This window comes from Dendropsophus ebraccatus, chromosome 3 (genome assembly GCF_027789765.1).
Source record: "Dendropsophus ebraccatus isolate aDenEbr1 chromosome 3, aDenEbr1.pat, whole genome shotgun sequence".
Lineage (NCBI taxonomy): Eukaryota > Metazoa > Chordata > Amphibia > Anura > Hylidae > Dendropsophus > Dendropsophus ebraccatus.
The window spans coordinates 132940558-132960166 of record NC_091456.1 but is presented as its reverse complement, the minus strand read 5'-3'; the positions used below and the strand labels follow the sequence as shown (position 1 = coordinate 132960166).

The 19609-nt window shown below is 42.6% G+C and overlaps 1 protein-coding gene across 3 annotated transcripts in view; it reads left to right on the top strand.

The window, feature by feature from the left end:
- APC (APC regulator of WNT signaling pathway) overlaps positions 1 to 19609 on the top strand; it is a 140223-nt gene that overhangs the window by 105701 nt on the left and 14913 nt on the right. For 2 of the 3 annotated variants that reach the window (XM_069962712.1, XM_069962713.1), the window contains one exon: positions 5393 to 5512. In XM_069962712.1, the coding sequence (XP_069818813.1) occupies positions 5393 to 5512 (120 nt within the window). The remainder of the gene's footprint in view (positions 1 to 5392; positions 5513 to 19609) is intronic. The other variant, XM_069962714.1, reaches the window with a different exon arrangement.

The window sequence follows — 19609 nt, the reverse complement described above, 5'->3', positions numbered from 1 at the left end:
GTTTGTTTATTTGTTTGTTTATTTATATTTATAAAATGGGAAAAGGGGGATAATTTGGACTTTTAATAGGGGAGGGGATTTTTTATTAATAAAAAAACATTTTTACTTTTATTTTTACTTTAACTAGAAGTCCCCCTGGGGGACTTATATATAAACAGCAATGATCTCTCATAGAGATCAATGCTGTGTATATACACAGCAAAGATCGATTAGATCGGTCATAGATGTATCATATCAGTATCAGATACGTCATGGGTCGCTAAGGGGTTAAAGTAGTGTATCACCTCTTTTATTTTAGTGATTAGAGTCAGATACTGAAAATTGTTCCTATATTCCAATCTGTTACTATTTTCTGGCTGCAATTTTTTTATTTAAGTTTTTGCACATTGTTTTGGGTGCTGCCATATTGCCTGGACTGTTCTTAGTACCATTTAGTTACATTTTTTACAGCAAGACTCATTGACATAGACGACAATAGATAGTCTGTTCCCTTGAGATGACTGTAAAACATTACTGAGCGCGCTCTGTGACCTTTGAAGAGGTCTATCCACATGTAGCTGCTATTGTCTCCTCTATCTACTGGTGAAAAACAAAATGCCAGAGCAACCTACAGGTGCAAGTGCTTACCGTACATACTCCCCCCGGAACACACAATAAAAACCTGCTCTGTAGATATTAAAAAATGAGTATCTTAGAAAACTATTTGATAAAACAGAGTGTAGCATGTCACCACGTTAAGGTGTCCTCAGAGACATGGTCCCTACTCTAGCATTTTCACACTAGCAATGGCCTCTACTGGGCTAAACAAGCCCACAACTGAGCATATAGGAGCCAAATGATCTCTTTTTATAGCACCCTCAGGACATGGGTGGAGTGCAAGCCAACAGGAGGTAGCCCCCCCCCCCCCCCCCCCCACACACACACACATTCAACTGAAAAAAGGGAAATTTGGCAGCACATCTATGTCTATGTTCACACTGTAGGCTGTATGCTCCTTGTGGCTTAAGTACAAAAAAACAAAGCAACAGCAACCCACAGGTGGAAGCGCTTACCCTACATACTCCCCCTGGTGTACAAACAATATCACCCCCCCCTTTTTACTCTATCTACTGGTGTCACATGTTGCTGCAATTCTGTACAGATCACTTTACAGTAGCTCCTCTTATCACTACAGACAGAACAGGAAGTTTCATCTTAGTTTTAGTCCCAGTGGTGAGAATAAAAACTGCATTATTTCAGTATTATTTTACAATATAGATGGTAAAATGGAAAATTAGAAAAAATGTCACCAAAAATTCTTAAATATGTTTAACATAAAAACATTATTTAAACAATAAGTCATTTTCTGATGATACATTCCCTTTAAAGTGACTCTGTATGGCAAGGCGGGCAGTCAAACTGGCGTTAGTGTCCTAGGCTTGTGCCACCTCTCTCTCTGCAGGCCTAGGGCTATGATGCTCTAGGCCAAGCCAGTTTGACTGCCCGCCTCACTGCACCGCATTGATAATTCATTTTCTTCTGAATATTGGCACAGGGGGACGGACTGACCCCTGAACCGGGCACAACACGAGGAGCTCTACAATCTCGTGCTGGAGGTTAAGGGGCGGCAAAGTGCCGGTTCGGAGTAGCTTTAAGACAGACGTTTCCTTAGAAGTGACATGATTGTTTATTAATCACACAACAGCAAAGTACATCTAAGTCACATGACTAAAAAACAAAACAGACCAATTGCTTAAATATTTTAAAGACATATTGTAACATAAACTGCCAAATCACAGAGAAGATGCAAACACATTGCAGATGCACGCAGCTTAGTCTACTTTCCCTCCTGCATAGGATCAGAACAAAAAACAGCCATACCAGATCTGCTGTTTACCACGCACCATTTTAGCCTGATGGGTTCTGTTGATTTTAATAGGATCTGTCAGGTTTGTCATGGTGTCCAACATTTTACCATCACGCAGTGCGGTTTTATCATCATGTTTATCATGATGTGCTATTTGTCATTTTCAGATTAACCTTTAATGCTGATGTAAACTTGGCCTGAAAATGAGGTCATTGCCACCAAAGTAATGTTTGACAAAATTTTGGTTTTGACAATTACTAAAGACAGTTGTCTGTAGCATCAGGCTAGGGGTCCAGATGTAACATTTAACAGTCTCAATACTGTTGGCAATAATTGGCAAAAACTATGTTAATTGCTGCACAATCTGTGTGTGCAATACAAATAAAAGCATTATTATTATTATTATTATTTGCAACATTGACATCTTTACGCTGTACAATCAATGTTGCCATGTAGCTCTAGCCTTACGCTCCATTCACACATCCTGTTCCTGTCCGCAATTGCGGATCTGCAGAAAAATAGGACCAATGTATTTCAATGGACCCATACACACATCCGTGTTGTGTACTGGGCTGCAATCCATTCCGCAAAAAAAAAAGGACAGTCCCTAGTAGGGACAGTAACTGACACACCCAATACAACTCTATGGGGTCCGTATTTTTTTACGGATGCAATACGGACTGAATTTGCGGATTGTTCCTGACTGAAATTTGCGGATTGGAAAAATATACTGACGTGTGAATAAGGCATAAATGCAAGTCATGTCACATGTGCCACTCTCACTTTGCCTAAAATCACACATGACCATAGGCAAATATTGACTATGATATGTTATTTCAGTACAGGCCCAGTTGTTTGGGTTCTTACATGCTTAGATACTTTGAAGCATTACAGCACAGTCATTAATAGCAGTATTATGCAATATTGTAATATTTCAGTAAGACAGTGTGTTGACATTGTATGGGCAGTATTTCTGCTTCATGTGGTCTCTGTGGTGCTTTTATGTAAGCATTATATGATGCATAATACTTTCATGTGCAAAAGAAGAAGAAATCAGTACATTGACTTTGTGCCTAGGACAGCAAAAGCTTTAGATATGGACTTTGAGAAGAAGCTAAAGATTGTGCAGTAAAATGAAACAATGGAAGTGAATTCAAAGGAAAAGTCAGGCAAAAATTTTTATTAAAATATTGTATTGCCCCCAAAAAGTTATACAAACCACCAATATACACTTATTATGGGAAATGCACATAAAGTGCTTTTTTCCCAGCACTTACTACTGCATCAAGGCTTCACTTCCTTGATAACATGGTGATGTCACGACCTGACTCCCAGAGCTGTGCAGGCTGTGGCTGCTGGAGAGGATGATGGCAGAGGGGACACTGAGGGACACAGGTGCTCAGTGTCCCTCCAGTGCCCTGTGTTCCCCAGCCTCCATCCTCTCCAGCAGCCACAGCTCTGGGAGTCGGGTCGTGACATCACCATTTTATCTAGGAAGTGAAGCCTTGATGTAGGAGTAAGTGCAGGGAAAAAGCACTTTATAAGCATTTCCTGTAATAAGTGTATATTGGTGATCTGTATAACTTTTGGAGGGCAATATAATACTTAAATAAAAATTTTCACTGGACTTCTCCTTTAAAGGGAGATCAGCAGTTTTGGAAAAGGACATTTTTCAGAAATAATGTGAACTGTTTGAAAGTGGGTCAAATGGAATCTGGCAAGGAAGAGAGCTCAGAAGTCATGTCCGAGGGGCTTATCAGAAAGGACAATAGTAGGTCAACAGAAAAGCAGGGAGGTCAGTAAATGGTTATTTGACTGATAGAAATAGCAATGTGAGCAAAGTATATACCGCACTACACAGTCTCTGTATAGTTAATAAGGCTGGCCATATGCATTAGATAGCTGTCGGTCAAACATGCATGTGCTCAGAATGGAAGGAATGAAGTAAGCCATTTCCAGACTGTTGTGGTAAATTCTTCTCTGCCCTTACATCTACCATTTGTAGAGAGTACTAGAGCCCCTTTACACATTAGATGGTGAGCTAGCACCATGGAAATCACCTGGTTCAGACTTTATATAATCTAATGTAATAGATCAGCGTTAAGTTCTGTTCTCATTTGTATCATGGTTTCTAATATAAGCACTATGATTGCTTGCAGTCTAAACAATTCACCAATAAAAAACAGCGCATCATGAAATAAAAAATCTGGCAAACAAGACTGTTAAGCAGCCAGATTCCTACATAGAATAAGAATGGGAGGACATTCCTCTCTTCATCTTCCGAAACTTTGGTCCCCTCACTTTCCAGATGTTAAAAGAAGAGGGAATACTAGACAATGGTTGGACCTGTCCAAACTTTTTTTAACTTTATGGCTTTGCTGCCATCAATGTCTAAATTAATCTTTAATTATTTTGTTTTTGCATGACATTGTAAAATGTTCCACTTTTTTAAAAGCGTACTCCAGGCGCAAGGGATTTTTTTTTCCCTGTGGCCGGGGAGGGGGTGGATGAAGGCAACAATGTCCACTTACCTCCCTGTTCCAGAGGAAGGTAAGCCTCTGCTGCTGAACTGCTGAGCGGGCTGGAATAGTCAAGTCCATAGCAGACCATAGCAGGGCGATGCAGGACCCATCACTGGAACTGGGGGGAGGTAAGTGGATGTTGTTGCCTTTATCCACCCCCTCCCTGGCGATAGAGAGTAAAGCCCACCCGCCCAGTGTACCCCATTAAAATTTGAATTTGTTTGTTCTATGTTCTAGTGTGGCGTAAATATGGGTCTGCAAATCATTGCACTGTACTTTTATTTACATTGATATTGGGACATATACAGTTATGCAAAATGTTTTGTGTGGTCAGATCATCTTTATTCTAAGGTAAAGTGAGAATCCTTACCTAGGAATCTAAATATCATATTGATGGTTGCAGAAGTCTACGATGCTGTTCTATACAGGTCTGTGTGTTAATCATGTACAGCAGTGGATATTGATAGGTTATTGAATGTATCTACTGATAATGACATATTATCAGACAATAACAGTAGTCTCCATTCAGTCTGATGGCTTGTCATATTGTATTTACTAATCGTCCTTAAATACAATTACCCCGGGCATGTTTTGTAATGTAATTTGTCTGTCTTCTGGAGTATATAGCAGACAATTACTAGCTTTGCTGCCTTCGAGCAGTTGTAGCCTTAAAAGATGCATGAGGTCATGTGACGCTGCAGCAAAGACAGTGCCTTAGAGCAGGCTCAATATCTTGTGCTAGAGCTCAGCTGGTGGAGGATGGTTTCTCATGTCTCACAGCACATCCTTTGTCTACTAGGGCTGTAATCCCCAGCCGGCACACGTCCTTTTTATCGCAGCATCACGCCTAAGCACACAGTCTGGACTGCTAATCTTCCATCTCTAGGATGTTACTCTGCTTAGTCCTGGAGATTTATGATAAGCATTGACCCGGTACCTGGACAGTTTGGAGATTCAGCGAGTTGTGAAGATTGCTTTGTTGTGTGGATCTCCATGTAACTCCTGTTCACTGTTGCATTAACAGAGGCCGCCTCAGAGTAAGCATGAGCCTGGGAGCAGGGAGACAGAGAAGCCTCTCGATGGACAAGGGACTTCAGACACCACCACAAGCAGCACTGCTGGAAATAGCCAGGTGAAGACAAATGTATATTATCCTTTTTCTTTTTTTTAGTAAATGTTATCAGTGACTCTTAATGGTTTTAGATTTACTGTATATATGTATGTATTGTAATACAGCCTTTAAACATGTGATCAAGCTGCATAGAGTTCAGCGGAGGGTTTGTAAGTGATAGGTGATAAGAGATTAAGAATTATCATGACAACCTGCCACTGCATCTTTTTGTGCTTGAGTTGAAAACGCTGTGCTGTCAGTTCTTTAGTGCTCCGAGTGTTACAGCCAAACTGCTGAGAATTTTCTTTGTTCGGACAAGACTGCAGGCATCATTTTTTTCCTGTTTACAACTTTGAGGATACAATGACAAATAACAGGCTAGCTAATGTTTGTCTCGATTAGGAAAGTAATGCTGTTAGAGATACTGTTAAAACGTATAGATGTCTCTATTGCTGCGTTTACATGAAGCGATAATTCGCCCAATCGATCGTTTAACGATTTTGAAGCAATTATTTGGTTTTTATAACTATCAGCGTTTAGACGAATAAATCGTTAGAAAATTCGTAAGAAAAATCGCTATCGCGGTTGTTTTTAAGATCACTTAAGCGCATCTCACACACAGTGAATCTTTGAAAGACTGTTTACACGAAGCGTTCTGCGAATTTTTAACGAACGATGATTTGAGAACATGTTGAAAGATCAAAATGACCTATTTCTCGCTCGTCACTTAATCGTTTGCTGTGTTTACACAGAGCAGTTATCCCTCAAATGCAATCGTTATCGCAAAAAATTCAAACAATAATCGTTCCGTGTAAACACAGCATATGTCCTTTCCATATCTTTCAGAATTCCTGACATTGCATTGGTTTTAGTTTAGAATTGGATCAGTGCAAGGCACATGGAGAGTAATACAGACCTACAAATCAATCAGATTTTTTTTCTTTAATATTAGATTGCGTGAGAAATTTAGAAGGGCTACTTTCTTGGCTGTGGTCTTAACCGTGTCATGATCTTGGATGAATTAGAATTAGGCTTGGCATCATGTGAAAAAAATGTTTTATTATAAATTAAAATGTTTTTGTTTTCTTTTTAAAATGCACCGTATGTAATTTAAGGGGGGGGGGGGGGGGGGTTGTTGCTAAATGGCAATGGCAGGTGTCTGCTTTCTGATTCATGACATATAGAATAGTGCATTTCTTAAAAATGTCACTTTAAGAACCATGTAAAAAATGAAAAGTACATACTAGCTACTGTGTAATATCCATTGTATGATATTGCTGGTGCAGTCATGGTGAAAGATAAGAGAAGCGTGTCACCAACATTCTGCATATTGTGAGACACATAAAGAGAGACATAAATTATAGGAAAATAGATAAACTTGCTACTTTTTTTAGTATAAAATTCAACTTATTGATATTATATAATCCAAATTGGTGCTGTCATATGGGTTGGGGATTTTTTTTTTTTATTACAATGCAGTGGGCTGAAGCAAGGATTTAAAAAAAAAAAACAAAAAAAAACACACTTTTCCCTAATACCCTGCAGCTCTGACAGAGCTGCTCCTGTTACTCAGCACTTTCTGTCTCTGTGTTGAAAGAAGAAAGTGCCCACTCAACCAATTATTGCCATAGTACGGACAGTGATTGGACAAGCAGGTACTTTCTTAATTTAAAGCGTAACTGTCATGTTTTTTTTTTTTTTTATTGCAGAAATCAGTAGTATAAGCGATTTTAAGAAACTCTGTAATAGGTTTCATCAGCCAAAAAAAGCCTCTTTCTGTACTCAAGAAGCAATCTCCCAGCCTCCCCCCCTGACTTCTTATCTGTGCATTATCAGGCAAACACCGTCTTCATTACAGAGAAGCCAGTGAAGACGGGCTCTGCTCTCTCCATTGTATCCTTATGGAGGGGGGAGGGGCCGAGGGAGATGAGGGAGCAGGAAGAGGTGACATAAAGGTCAGCTGTTTGTAGACTCTCTGGGCACCTAAACCGCAGGATTCTGGGGTCAGAAAGGTCAGTGCTTATCTATGAACTTACTGAGAGAAGATTGCAGGGTGTTGTGCTTTGCAGAAATCCTCCGTGCTCAGTCACTCCTAACAGCCCCTCCCCTCTCCATAGCCACATAATGGAGATAGAAATCCTGCTTCATTTGATGTGAGGGGGGAGGCTGGGAGATTGCTTTTTCAGTACAGAAGGAAGCTCTTTTGGTTTATAAAACCTATTACAGAGTTTCTTAAAATCGCTTGTACTGTTGATATTTAATGTTTTCAGAAAAATGACCCTGAAATGACAGTTACGCTTTAAGGCTGGGTTCACACACAGTATATTTCAGGCAGTATTTGGTCCTCATGTCAGGTCCTCATAGCAACCAAAACCAGGAGTGGATTAAAAACACAGAAAGGCTCTGTTCACACACTGTTTAAATTGAGTGGATGGCCGCCATATAACGGTAAATAACTGCCATTATTTCAATACAACAACCGTTGTTTTAAGATAACAGCAATTATTTACCATTAACCTCTTAAGGACCCATGACGTACCGGCACGTCATGGATCACTGTCACTTAAGGACCCATGACGTGCCGGTACGTCATCCCTTTAAACGGGCGCCGCGGCCGGCCGGGTCCCGATCGGGGGAGATAGCCTGCTATAATACATAGCAGGCCATCTCTCCCTGTCGGCATGGAGGGTTGTTAACCCCCCCCATGCCGACGATCGCCGCTATTGGCTGATAAGCCCATAGCGGCGATCGGAACCTTTCCGGGCCATCGGTGGCCCGATGACCCGGAAAAAAATGGCGGTCGGTGCTGTCCGAGGACGGCACCGACCGCCATTACTGTAAAAAGTAATGGTGGTCACGGTACCACCGTCCCGATCGCCGTGAACGGCCGGCCAGCCGGCCGGCCGTTCACGGCGATCAAAGTCCCCACAAGTAATAAATACCTGCTCCGGACCCCTCAGCTAGGTAGCTGAGGGGTCCGGAGCAGGTATTTGTACATTACTCACCTGTCCCGGGGTCCTGATCGGCGTCTTCCGGGTTCCCGGCGTCCTCTTCATCTTCGGCTTCTTCCGTGAGTCCCGATCGTCTCTTTCCGGCTCCAGCGTCGTCTATTTTCGTATTTTTCCGGCTCCAGCGTCGTCTATTTTCGGATCTTGCGCTCTGCTGCCCCCTAGCGGCTGATAAGTGTAATACACGTATCAGCCACTACAGGGATGTTCAGAATGTAGTAAAAAAAAAAAATTTTTTCCCAATTTTTTTTTTTTCTATTTTCCGCACCCTATCGCCGCTGAGTGTTGATCAGCATCGCACGAAAGTGCGCTGCTAATCAGCAACTCCTCCTTTTTGGCGTAGGGTGTTTTTTTTTTATATCCTACTGCCACGGTCTGCTTATAAGTGCCGAACATAAGTGCGGCATTCATCAGCAACACCATTTTTGGCGTAGGTTTTTTTTGTATACTTACTGTAAAAAACACGTAAAAAAACACTACATTACACCACACTACATTGAATAAAGTTTTACACTACACCACTACATACCCCATATACCAATCCCCATATAAAGATGGCCCCCAGGGTGTTTTCGGTGTCGGACGCATACATTATTATTGCCTCCGACACCGAAACAGACAGTGAGGATAAATTGGGGGGATCCTTCTTTCCTCCATTCATCCTCATCCTCCTCATCATCCAGTGACGTGTCTGGGAGTAGCGTAGCGTACGCTGCCCCCCAGACACGTCTTTTCCGCCAGTACCGTCCCAATAAGAGATGACGGTATGGCGTGAAATTCTACAAACTCTGTGAGAGTACCTCAGGGTACACTTACAGATTTAGGGTACGTGCACACTGCGGAATGGCGAAGGATAACCCTTCGTGCATTCCGCAGCTGGCACCCGCCGGCGGACTGATGCAGGGGCGCGTCTCCGCCTGTGTCATAGACTCTATCCTATGCATGGGCGGATTCCATTATCCGTCATTCCATCAACACGTTGGACGCAGAGCGGAATCCGCCCGTGCATAGAATGGAGTCTACGACACGGACGGAGACGTGCGCCTGCATCAGTCCGCCGGCGGGTGCCAACTGCGGAATGCACAAAGGGTTATCCTTCGCGATTCCGCAGTGTGCACGTACCCTTAGAGTGTATGAAGGAAGGGACACTCGAATGCAGCCCCCAGATGCCCCCTTCCCCCCCCCATCCTCGGAGTTAGTGGGGAGATCGTCCGGGAACTGATCTTCCCACTGCTGGATAAAGGTCACCACCACCCGTACGGGGATAACCTTTATACCAGCACCCCCTCTTCCGGTCCCTCGCTGCCCGAGTTACTGTAGCTTGCGGCACGATCCGAACATATCAGAAGCAGTAATAGGGCCCTAATATTTAGCAGCCATGGAGCGGACCCAGCGCTTCTGGATATGAAGGACCCCGTATCGCACCAGGACAACATTTTCCAGGTGACGTCCCCCACACTGGAGAACAGGAGACCCCAGAAGAAGTGCAGAGTGTGGGGTAACAGGGGGATCAGGAAGGACACCATTTACCAGTGTGACACCTGTCCTGATCCCCCCGGCCTCTGCATACTGGATCGCTCCAAGGCGTACCACACGTCATTGGGGTTCTACATTATCTAAATTCTGTCCCTTATTCCTATTTCAGGGGTCACGTTGATCCAGGGATTATTCTGATCGCCATTATGGAGTCGGGAAGGAATTTTTCCCCTGTGATGAGGCTACTGTCGTCTGCCTCACGAGGGGTTTTTGCCTTCCTCTGGATCAACACAGGTTGAGTTTGATGGACACCTGTCATTTCCAACCTTATAAACTAATAATTGCCCTAATACCCCCAAATAAATTAGAATTGTCCCTTTTCCCCAGCTAAATAGGTATGGCTGCCATTCCCATTAGAGGAGGCCATGATGCAATTACAAAGCCTCTGTGCGGCCAGGACAGTAGAAACCCCCCACAAGTGACCCCATTCTGGAAACTACACCCCATAAGGAATCTAACAAGGGGGGCAGTGGGGATATGGCCTCCTGGTGACGGCCACATTTGGGACGTGAAAATGAAAAAAATGGTATTTTTTATTTTCACGGCACATGTCCTACACATGTGCCCATCACTAGTGGGGTCCATATGCTCACTGCACCCCTTGTTAGATTCCTTATGGGGTGTAGTTTCCAGAATGGGGTCACTTGTCGGGGGTTTCTACTGTTCTGGCAGCACAGGAGCTTTGTAATTGCGACATGGCCTCCATCCCCCATTCCAGCCTCTAAATGGCGCTCTGTCCTTTTGGTGACTTGCCCTGTGCCCATATGGCAAATTATGTCCACATGTGGGGTATTTTCGTACTCAGGGGACACTACCCTACACGTTTTGTGTTCATTTTCTTTTTTAACCCCTTGTGGAAATGGAAAAAAATCAAGGCTAGACCAACATTTAGTGTAATTTTTGTAAAATTTTTACTCTAAATCATTGATCTTGTCTTGATTTTTTCATTTTCACAAGGGGTTAAAAGATAAAAAAAAACACAATGTGTAGAGCAATTTCCCCTGAGTACGGAAATACCCCACATGTGGACATAAAGCGCCATGCGGGTGCAGGGTAAGCCTCCAAAGGGAAGGAGCGCCATTTGGTTTTTGAAGGCTGGATTTGGATGGAATGGATTTCGAGGGGCCATGTTGCATTCAAAAGGCCCCTGTGTTGCCAAGACAGTTAAACCCCCCACAAGTGACCCTATTATGGAAACTACACCCCTCAAGGAATGTAACAAGGGGTGTAGTCAGCATATGGACCCCACTGGTGACGGGCACAAATGTGGAACAATGTGGCGTGAAAATGAAATATTAAATTTTTTACACTATAATGTTGGTCTAGCCTTGAATTTATCATTTTCACAAGGGGTTAAAAGAGAAAAAAACACACAAAATGTGTAGAGCAATTTCCCCCGAGTCCGTAAATACCCCACATGTGGACATAAAGCGCCATGTGGGTGCAGGGCAAGCCTCCGAAGGGAAGGAGCGCCATTTGGATTTTAGAGGTTGGATTTGGCTAGAATGGATGATGAACGCCATGTCGCATTTACAGAGCCCTTGTGCTGCCAAAACACTGTAAACCCCCCACAAGTGACCCCATTCTGGAAACTACACCCCTCAAGGAATCTAACAAGGGGTGCAGTGAGGATATGGACCCCTGGATGACGGGCACATTTGTGCCATGAAAGTGAAAAAATGAAAATTTTCACTTTCACGTCACATTTTTCCACATTTGTGCCCGTCACCAGTGGGGTCCATATGCTCACTGCACCCCTTGTTAGATTCCTTGAGGGGTGTAGTTTCCAGAATGGGGTCACTTGTGGGGGGTTTCCAGTGTCTTGGCAGCACGAGGGCTCTGTAAATGCGACATGGCCCTTGAAATCCATTCCAGTGAAATCCAGCTTCCAAAAGCCAATTGGCGCTCCTTCCCTTTGGAGGCTCGTCCTGCGCCCGCTTGGCACTTTATGTCCACATGTGAGGTATTTCCGTACTCGGGAGAAACTGTGCTACATGTTTTGTGTTTTTTTTTTCCTTTTATCCCTTTGTGAAAATGAAAAATTGAAGGCTAGAACAACATTTTAGTGTAAAAAATACTTTAGTCTTTTTTCAAGCCATATTGTTTGGAAAATCTGTGAAGCACCTGTGGGGTCCAGATGCTCACCGCACCCCTTGTTACATTCCTTGAGGGGTGTAGTTTTCTAAATGGTGTCCCTTTAGGGGTGTTTTTTAGGTTTTGGCACCCCAGAGCCTCTGCCAACCTGAAGTGGTACAGTCAAAAATGACCAAAAATAACGGAGCCATTGAAATTCACTAGGCGCTCCCTTATATCTGAGGCTTGTGGTTGCGTCAAATAGCGCAATAGGGCCACATATGGGGTATTTCTATAAACTGCAGAAATGGGGCAATCAATATTGGGGTGCATTTCTCTGGTAATAGGTTTATAATTATGAAAAATATTGGATTACAATAAAATCTCTGCACAGAAAATTAAAATTTTCTAATTTCTTACACACTTAGCTTTTATTTCTGTGACTCCCCTAAAGGGTTAAAAAACTTTCTGGATGTGCTTTTGCAGAGTTTAGGGGGTGCAGTTTCTGAAATGGGGTGCTTCGTGAGGCTTTCTAACACACAGTCCCCTCAAATACACTTTAAACCTGAACAGTTCCCTAAAAATATCTGATTTTGAAATTTTACTGAAAATTTGGAAATTTGCTGCTAATGTTTTAAGCTTCCTATTGTCTAAAAAAAATGAAATATAGTTTAATAAATGCCGCCAACATAAAGTAGACATGTTGCTAATGCTATTTAATATATAATTTATGTGGTATAACCATTTTCTGTATAAGCAGAAAAGTTTTAAAGTTGGAAAAATGCATTTTTTCACAATTTTTCACGCTATTTTGGGTTTTTTCATAAAGATTCGTTATAAGTATCGACTCCAATTTACAAGAAATGTGAAGTACAATATGTCACGAGAAAACAATCTCAGAATCAGCCGGATAGGTAAAAGCATCCCGAAGTTATTAATGAATAAAGTGACACTGGTCAAATTCATAAAATTTGCTCCGGTCCTTAAGGCCATTTCAGGCTCTGTCCTTAAGGGGTTAAATGGCGGCCATCCACTGAATTACAACATTATGTGAACAGATCCTTTCTGTGTTTTTAATCCACTCCTGGTTTTGGTTGCTATGAGGACCTGACATAAGGACCAAATACTGCCTGAAATATACTGTGTGTGAACCCAGCCTAAGAGTAGAAAGTGCTGTGCAGTGAGAAACTGGGTGCTGTCAGAACAGCAATGACATGGATTGGGGCAGGTGAGTATATGTTTTTATTGATTTTTACCCCTGTAAAAAGAAAATACTGGACAACCGCTTTAACCCTTAGCTGCGCCGAGATGTTACTGTATGTCACAGTGTAGCCCTGCTGGTATAACGGGAGCTTGGGAGCCGACTTCCCACTATACCGGAAGGCCCTCTGTAACTGTATTTAAATTTGATATCAGGCTCTAAGGGGCTTTAAAGCGACTCTGGACCCCCCCCCCAAACCACTTGTACCTTTGGAGAGCTGCTTTTAACCCCTTAAGGACCGGGCCGAAAATGGCCTTAAGGACCGAGGCAAATTTTATGAATATGACCTGTGTCACTTTATTCATTAATAACTTGGGAATGTTTTTACTTATCCAGCTGATTCTGAGATTTTCTCGTGACATATTGTACTTTACATTTCTGGTAAATTGGAGTCGATACTTATAACGCATCTTTATGAAAAAATCCAAAATAACGTGAAAAATTTAGAAAAATAGCATTTTTCCAACTTTGAAGCTTTTCTGCTTATACAGAAAATGATTATGCCACATAAATTATATATTAAATAGCATTAGCAACATGTCTATTTTGGCAGCATTTATTAAACTCTTTCATTTTTTTAGACAATAGAAAGCGTAAAACAGCAGCAAATTTTCTGTAAAATTTCAAAATCAGATTTTTTTAGGGACCTGTTCAGGTTTAAGGGGCCTGTATGTTAAAAAAGCCCCACAAAGCACCCCATTTCAGAAACTGCACCCCCCCAAACTCTGCAAAAGCACATCCAGAAAGTTTTTTAACCCTTTAGGGGAGTTGCAGAAATAAAAGCTAAGTGTGTAAGAAATTTGAAAATCTTAATTTTCTGTGCAGAGATTTTATTGTAATCCAATATTTTTCATAATTATAAACTTATTACCAGAGAAATGCACCCTAATATTGATTGCCCCGTTTCTGCAGTTTATAGAAATACCCCATATGTGGCCCTATTGCGCTATTTGATGCAACCACAAGCCTCAGATATATAGGAGCGCCTAGTGAATTTCAACACCTCAGTTATATTTGGTCATTTTTGACTGTACCACTTCAGGTTGGCAGAGGCTCTGGGGTGCCAAAACCTAAAAAACACTCCTAAAGGGACACCATTTAGAAAACTACACCCCTCAAGGAATGTAACAAGGGGTGCGGTGAGCATCTGGACCCCACAGGTGCTTCACAGATTTTCAGAACAATGCGGTGTAAAAGAGGAAAAATTAACTTTTTTACACTAAAACGTTCTAGCCTTAATTTTTCATTTTCACAAGGGGATAAAAGAAAAAAAAAAACAAAGCGTGTAGCGCAGTTTCTCCCGAGTACCGAAATACCCCACATGTGGACATAAAGTGCCAAGCTGGCGCAGGACGAGCCTCCAAAGGGAAGGAGCGCCGATTGTCTTTTGGAAGCTAAATTTCACTGGAATGGATTTTAAGGGCCATGTCGCATTTACAGAGCCCTTGTGCTGCCAAAACACTGGAAACCCCCCACAAGTGACCCTATTCTGGAAACTACACCCCTCAAGGAATCTATCAAGGGGTGCAGTGAGCATATGGACCTCACTGATGACGGGCACAAATGTAGAACAATGTGATGTGAAAGGGAAAATTTTCATTTTTTCACTTTCACGGTACAAATGTGCCCGTCATCAAGGGGTCCATATCCTCACTGCACCCCTTGTTAGATTCCTTGAAGGGAGTAGTTTCCAGAATGGGGTCACTTGTGGGGGGTTTCCAGTGTTTTGGCAGCACGAGGGCTCTGTAAATGCGACATGGCATTCATCATCCATTCCAGCCAAATCCAACCTCCAAAATCCAAATGGCGCTCCTTCCCTTCGGAGGCTTGCCCTGCGCCCACATGGCGCTTTATCTTCACATGTGGGGTATTTACGGACTCGGGGGAAATTGCTCTAAACATTTTGTGTTTTTTTTTCTCTTTTAACCCCTTGTGAAAATAAAAAAGTTAAGGCTAAACCAACATTATTGTGTAAAAAATGTAATATTTCATTTTCACGCCACATTGGTTCCACATTTGTGCCAGTCACCAGTGGGGTCCATATGCTCACTTCACCCCTTGTTACATTCCCTGAGAGGTAGTATACAAGAAAAGCAAAAACAAGGCTTTCAGCTGAAATTCATAATTTAATTTTCACATGAAAGTTAAAAACAACATGTATCACATAAAAACAGGTTTACAAAAGGTTACGAAAAAATGGCGTCCTACAAACAGACTGCTTCTAATCATAATCTAAAAATTAAAAATCCCTACTATCTGGAGTCAATATGTGTGTTACTGTTTCTAATACATCATAGCAGGCCTCCCAAAATTGGACTAAAACATAATTCTGGCCACTATCTATAAACACAATCGTAACCGATCATTTTGACTGACCCATGGCAGTGTGGTAGTGCTTGACCCCTACGCACGTTTCGCGTGGCTACGCCCCCTGAGGAAGCGTAGCGATCGGGACGTGGCACCGTGGCCACCATTTTAACAGTAATCCATGATTTACCGGTACGTCATGGGTCCCTAAGAGGTTAATCCAAGATCTGTCCTGAGGTCCCTTTGGCAGGTGATGCAGTTATTGTCCTAAGAAACAACTTTTAAACTTACAGCCCCGTACCCATCGGGAGTCTCTGTTCCCTAACTTTGCACCACTCCTCCGTCCCTCCTCCCCACCCTCTTCATCATTAGGAATGCCACTGAAACATTTTCTCCTGTTTGAACATTGCACAGGTGTCTTATCAATCCAGCCCATGTGGCGGGCTGACACAGGTGGAGAATAGGAGGCAATCTGCCTGGAGCATTTCTAATGATGAGGGTGGGGAGGAGGGACAGAGAGGTTGTGCCAGCCTATTCAGCGCAATCTAGGCCACGCCTGTTGGGCACAGGGCTGCAAGTTTAAGAGTTGTTTTTTAGGACAATGATGGCATCACCTGCCAAACAGACCCCAGGACAGATCTTGAATTAAAAGCAACTATCCGAAGGTACAAGCGGTTTGGGGGGGGGGGGGGTCAGATTGTGGGTACAGAGTCGCTTTAAATTCGATCCCTGGTGGTCAGATGATGGTCCCCGGTGACCAATCCACTTTGTATGTATAGGCCGCAAGCCTCACACGTTTGTGTGTGGGCTTTGAGATGCAATGACTGAGAGAGGCTTCCTTCTGCAGTATTTATCAGTTGATCACCTATAACACTGATCATAGCCTTCTTATAAGAAAACTGATCATTATAAAGAATCAATGGATTCCTTATAACAGTCTTTTATGGGGACTAAAAATGTATGTTAAACAAAAAAGAATAAAGTTTTGTTGAATAAACAAAACTCCCCTTTCCCCATTTTCCAAAAAAGTGTAAACAAATAATCAACATAAACATATGTTGTATAGACACGTGCATAATTGCCCGAACTATTAACCCTTAGGGCAGTGATTTTCAACCTTTTTTGAGCCGCGGCACACTTTTTATACTTAAAAAATCCCGGGGCACACCACCAACCAAAATGGCACAAAATGACACTAAAACAGTACATATTATACATATAGTTAATAATATAGATTCTAAATGTATTTATACTCACTCAGTGTGAAACCTGGGCCTGTTTTCTTCTCCGCCCTGTGCTTCTCTCCACCATACTTCTCCGCCCTGTGCTTCTCTCCACCATACTTCTCCCCCCTGCTTTTCTCCTGTGCTTCTCTCCACCATACTTCTCCCCCCTGCTTCTCTCCTGTGCTTCTCTCCCCCATGCTTCTCTCCACCATACTTCTCCCCCCTGCTTCTCTCCTGTGCTTCTCTCCCCTATGCTTCTCTCCTGTGCTTCTCTCCCCCATGCTTCTCTCCTGTGCTTCTCTCCCCCATGCTTCTCTCCTGTGCTTCTCTCCCCCATGCTTCTCTCCTGTGCTTCTCTCCCCCATGCTTCTCTCCTGTGCTTCTCTCCACCATGCTTCTCTCCCCCTGCTTCTCTCCACCAAACTTCTCTCCCCCCTGCTTCTCTCAGCTATTTCTCCCCCATCCCCAGGTTTCTCTCCCCCATTGTTTTCTCCTGTTTCACAGGGGCACCATAGTTTGGGGAACTTTCCCCGCGGCACACCTGACCATGTGTCACGGCACACTAGTGTGCCACGGCACACTGGTTGAAAATCACTGCCTTAGGGGACACAGCCAGTTTTCATTTTTACGCTTTTGTTTTTTCATACTTGTGTATATAGGGCATAGCGCATGCATTTTTCCGCCTAGAAACCCAGATGTGCCCTTATTTCTTGCGCCACTATTTGTACTTTGCAATGGCAGATGTGATTTTTGCCTAAAATAGGCATTGAAACCAGAAATAAATTGTGTGGTGAAATTGAAAAAAAATAGCAATTCTTTTATTTGGGTTTTTTTGTTTTTAAGCCGGTCGCCCTGGGGAAAACTGACTTGTTATACATGTTCCTTAAGTTGTTACGATTCCAACGAAATGTAACATGTAACATTTTTATTTTATTTAATGGCTTTTAAAAAATTAAAACCTTAAAGTCCTTAAAATTGCTCTATTACCATGCTTAAAGCGCTTTTATCCTCTGGTCTATGGGGCTGTCTGAGGTGTCATTTTTTGCGCCATGATCTGTACTTTCTATCAGTACCTTGTTTGCGTTTGTGACTTTTTGATCGCTTTTTATTACAATTTTTCTAGATTTGATGCAACTAAAAATGCGCAATTTTGCACTTTGGAATTTTTTGGGCGCTTACGCCTTTTAACGTGCAAGATCAGGAATGAATTAAATTAATAGTTTGGGTGATAACGCGCGTGGGGATACAAAACATGTTTGTTTATTTTTATTTATAAAATGGGAAAAGGGGTGTGATTTTAACTTTTATTAGGAGAGAGGATAATTTATTAATTTTAACATTTTCTTTTTTTTTTTATTACACTTATACTAAAAGCCCCCCTGGGGGACTTCTAGTATAACCGCATTGATGTGTCATTGAGGTCTATGCAGCATAGTTATACCGCATGGATCAATGAGATCTTGTCCCTATTGCTTTCGACAGCCGTTTACGGACGTTTTTGGGCAGCCATTATGGGACCACTAGGGAAGGGCTACAATAAGTATTTACATGCAGCTGTCAACTTTGACCGCTGCATCTAAATACTTAATTAGCAGCCCCGGCGATCGGATAGCTGCAGTCCCGGGCTGCATATAGCACCCGGGATCACAGCAGTTCAGAACTCTGAACTCCCATATGGGTTAACATCTTCCTTCCCCATCATGTACTGGTATGTCCTGGGGCGGGTAGAGGGGTTTAGAGAGGGTCATCAGCATCTGGGGACTGACAGCTGCATTTAAATGCTACGAAAAGCGCATTCTTGGTGGTATAGTGGGCGGATTTCACCCTGCGATCCAGAATGGTGGTCTGTGCTACCTGCCGGGCCCAGGACTCAGAGCTGCAATGACGTGGATTCTGACTCTGCACATGATTGCTATGGGCTCAAGCAGCCCATTGTAATCGAGCACTGATCTCATAGATCTACAGTTAGGGCCAGAAATATTTGGACAGTGACACAAGTTTTGTTATTTTAGCTGCTTACATAAACATGTTCAGAAATACAATTATATATATAATATGGGCTGAAAGTGCACACTCCCAGCTTCAATATGAGAGTTTCCACATCCAAATCGGAGAAAGGGTTTAGGAATCATAGCTCTGTAATGCATAGCCTCCTCTTTTTCAAGGGACCAAAAGTAATTGGACAATGGACTCCAAGGGCTGCAATTAACTCTGAAGGCGTCTCCCTCGTTAACCTGTAATCAATGAAGTAGTTAAAAGGTCTGGGGTTGATTCCAGGTGTGTGGTTTTGCATTTGGAAGCTGTTGCTGTGACCAGACAACATGCGGTCAAAGGAACTCTCAATTGAGGTGAAGCAGAACATCCTGAGGCTGAAAAAAAAGAAAAAATCCATCAGAGAGATAGCAGACATGCTTGGAGTAGCAAAATCAACAGTCGGGTACATTCTGAGAAAAAAGGAATTGACTGGTGAGCTTGGAAACTCAAAAAGGCCTGGGCGTCCACGGAAGACAACAGTGGTGGATGATCGCCGCATACTTTCTTTGGTGAAGAAGAACCCGTTCACAACATCAACTGAAGTCCAGAACACTCTCAGGGAAGTATGTGTATCTGTCTCTAGGTCAACAGTAAAGAGAAGACTCCATGAAAGTAAATACAAAGGGTTCACATCTAGATGCAAACCATTCATCAATTCCAAACATAGACAGGCCGGAGTTAAATT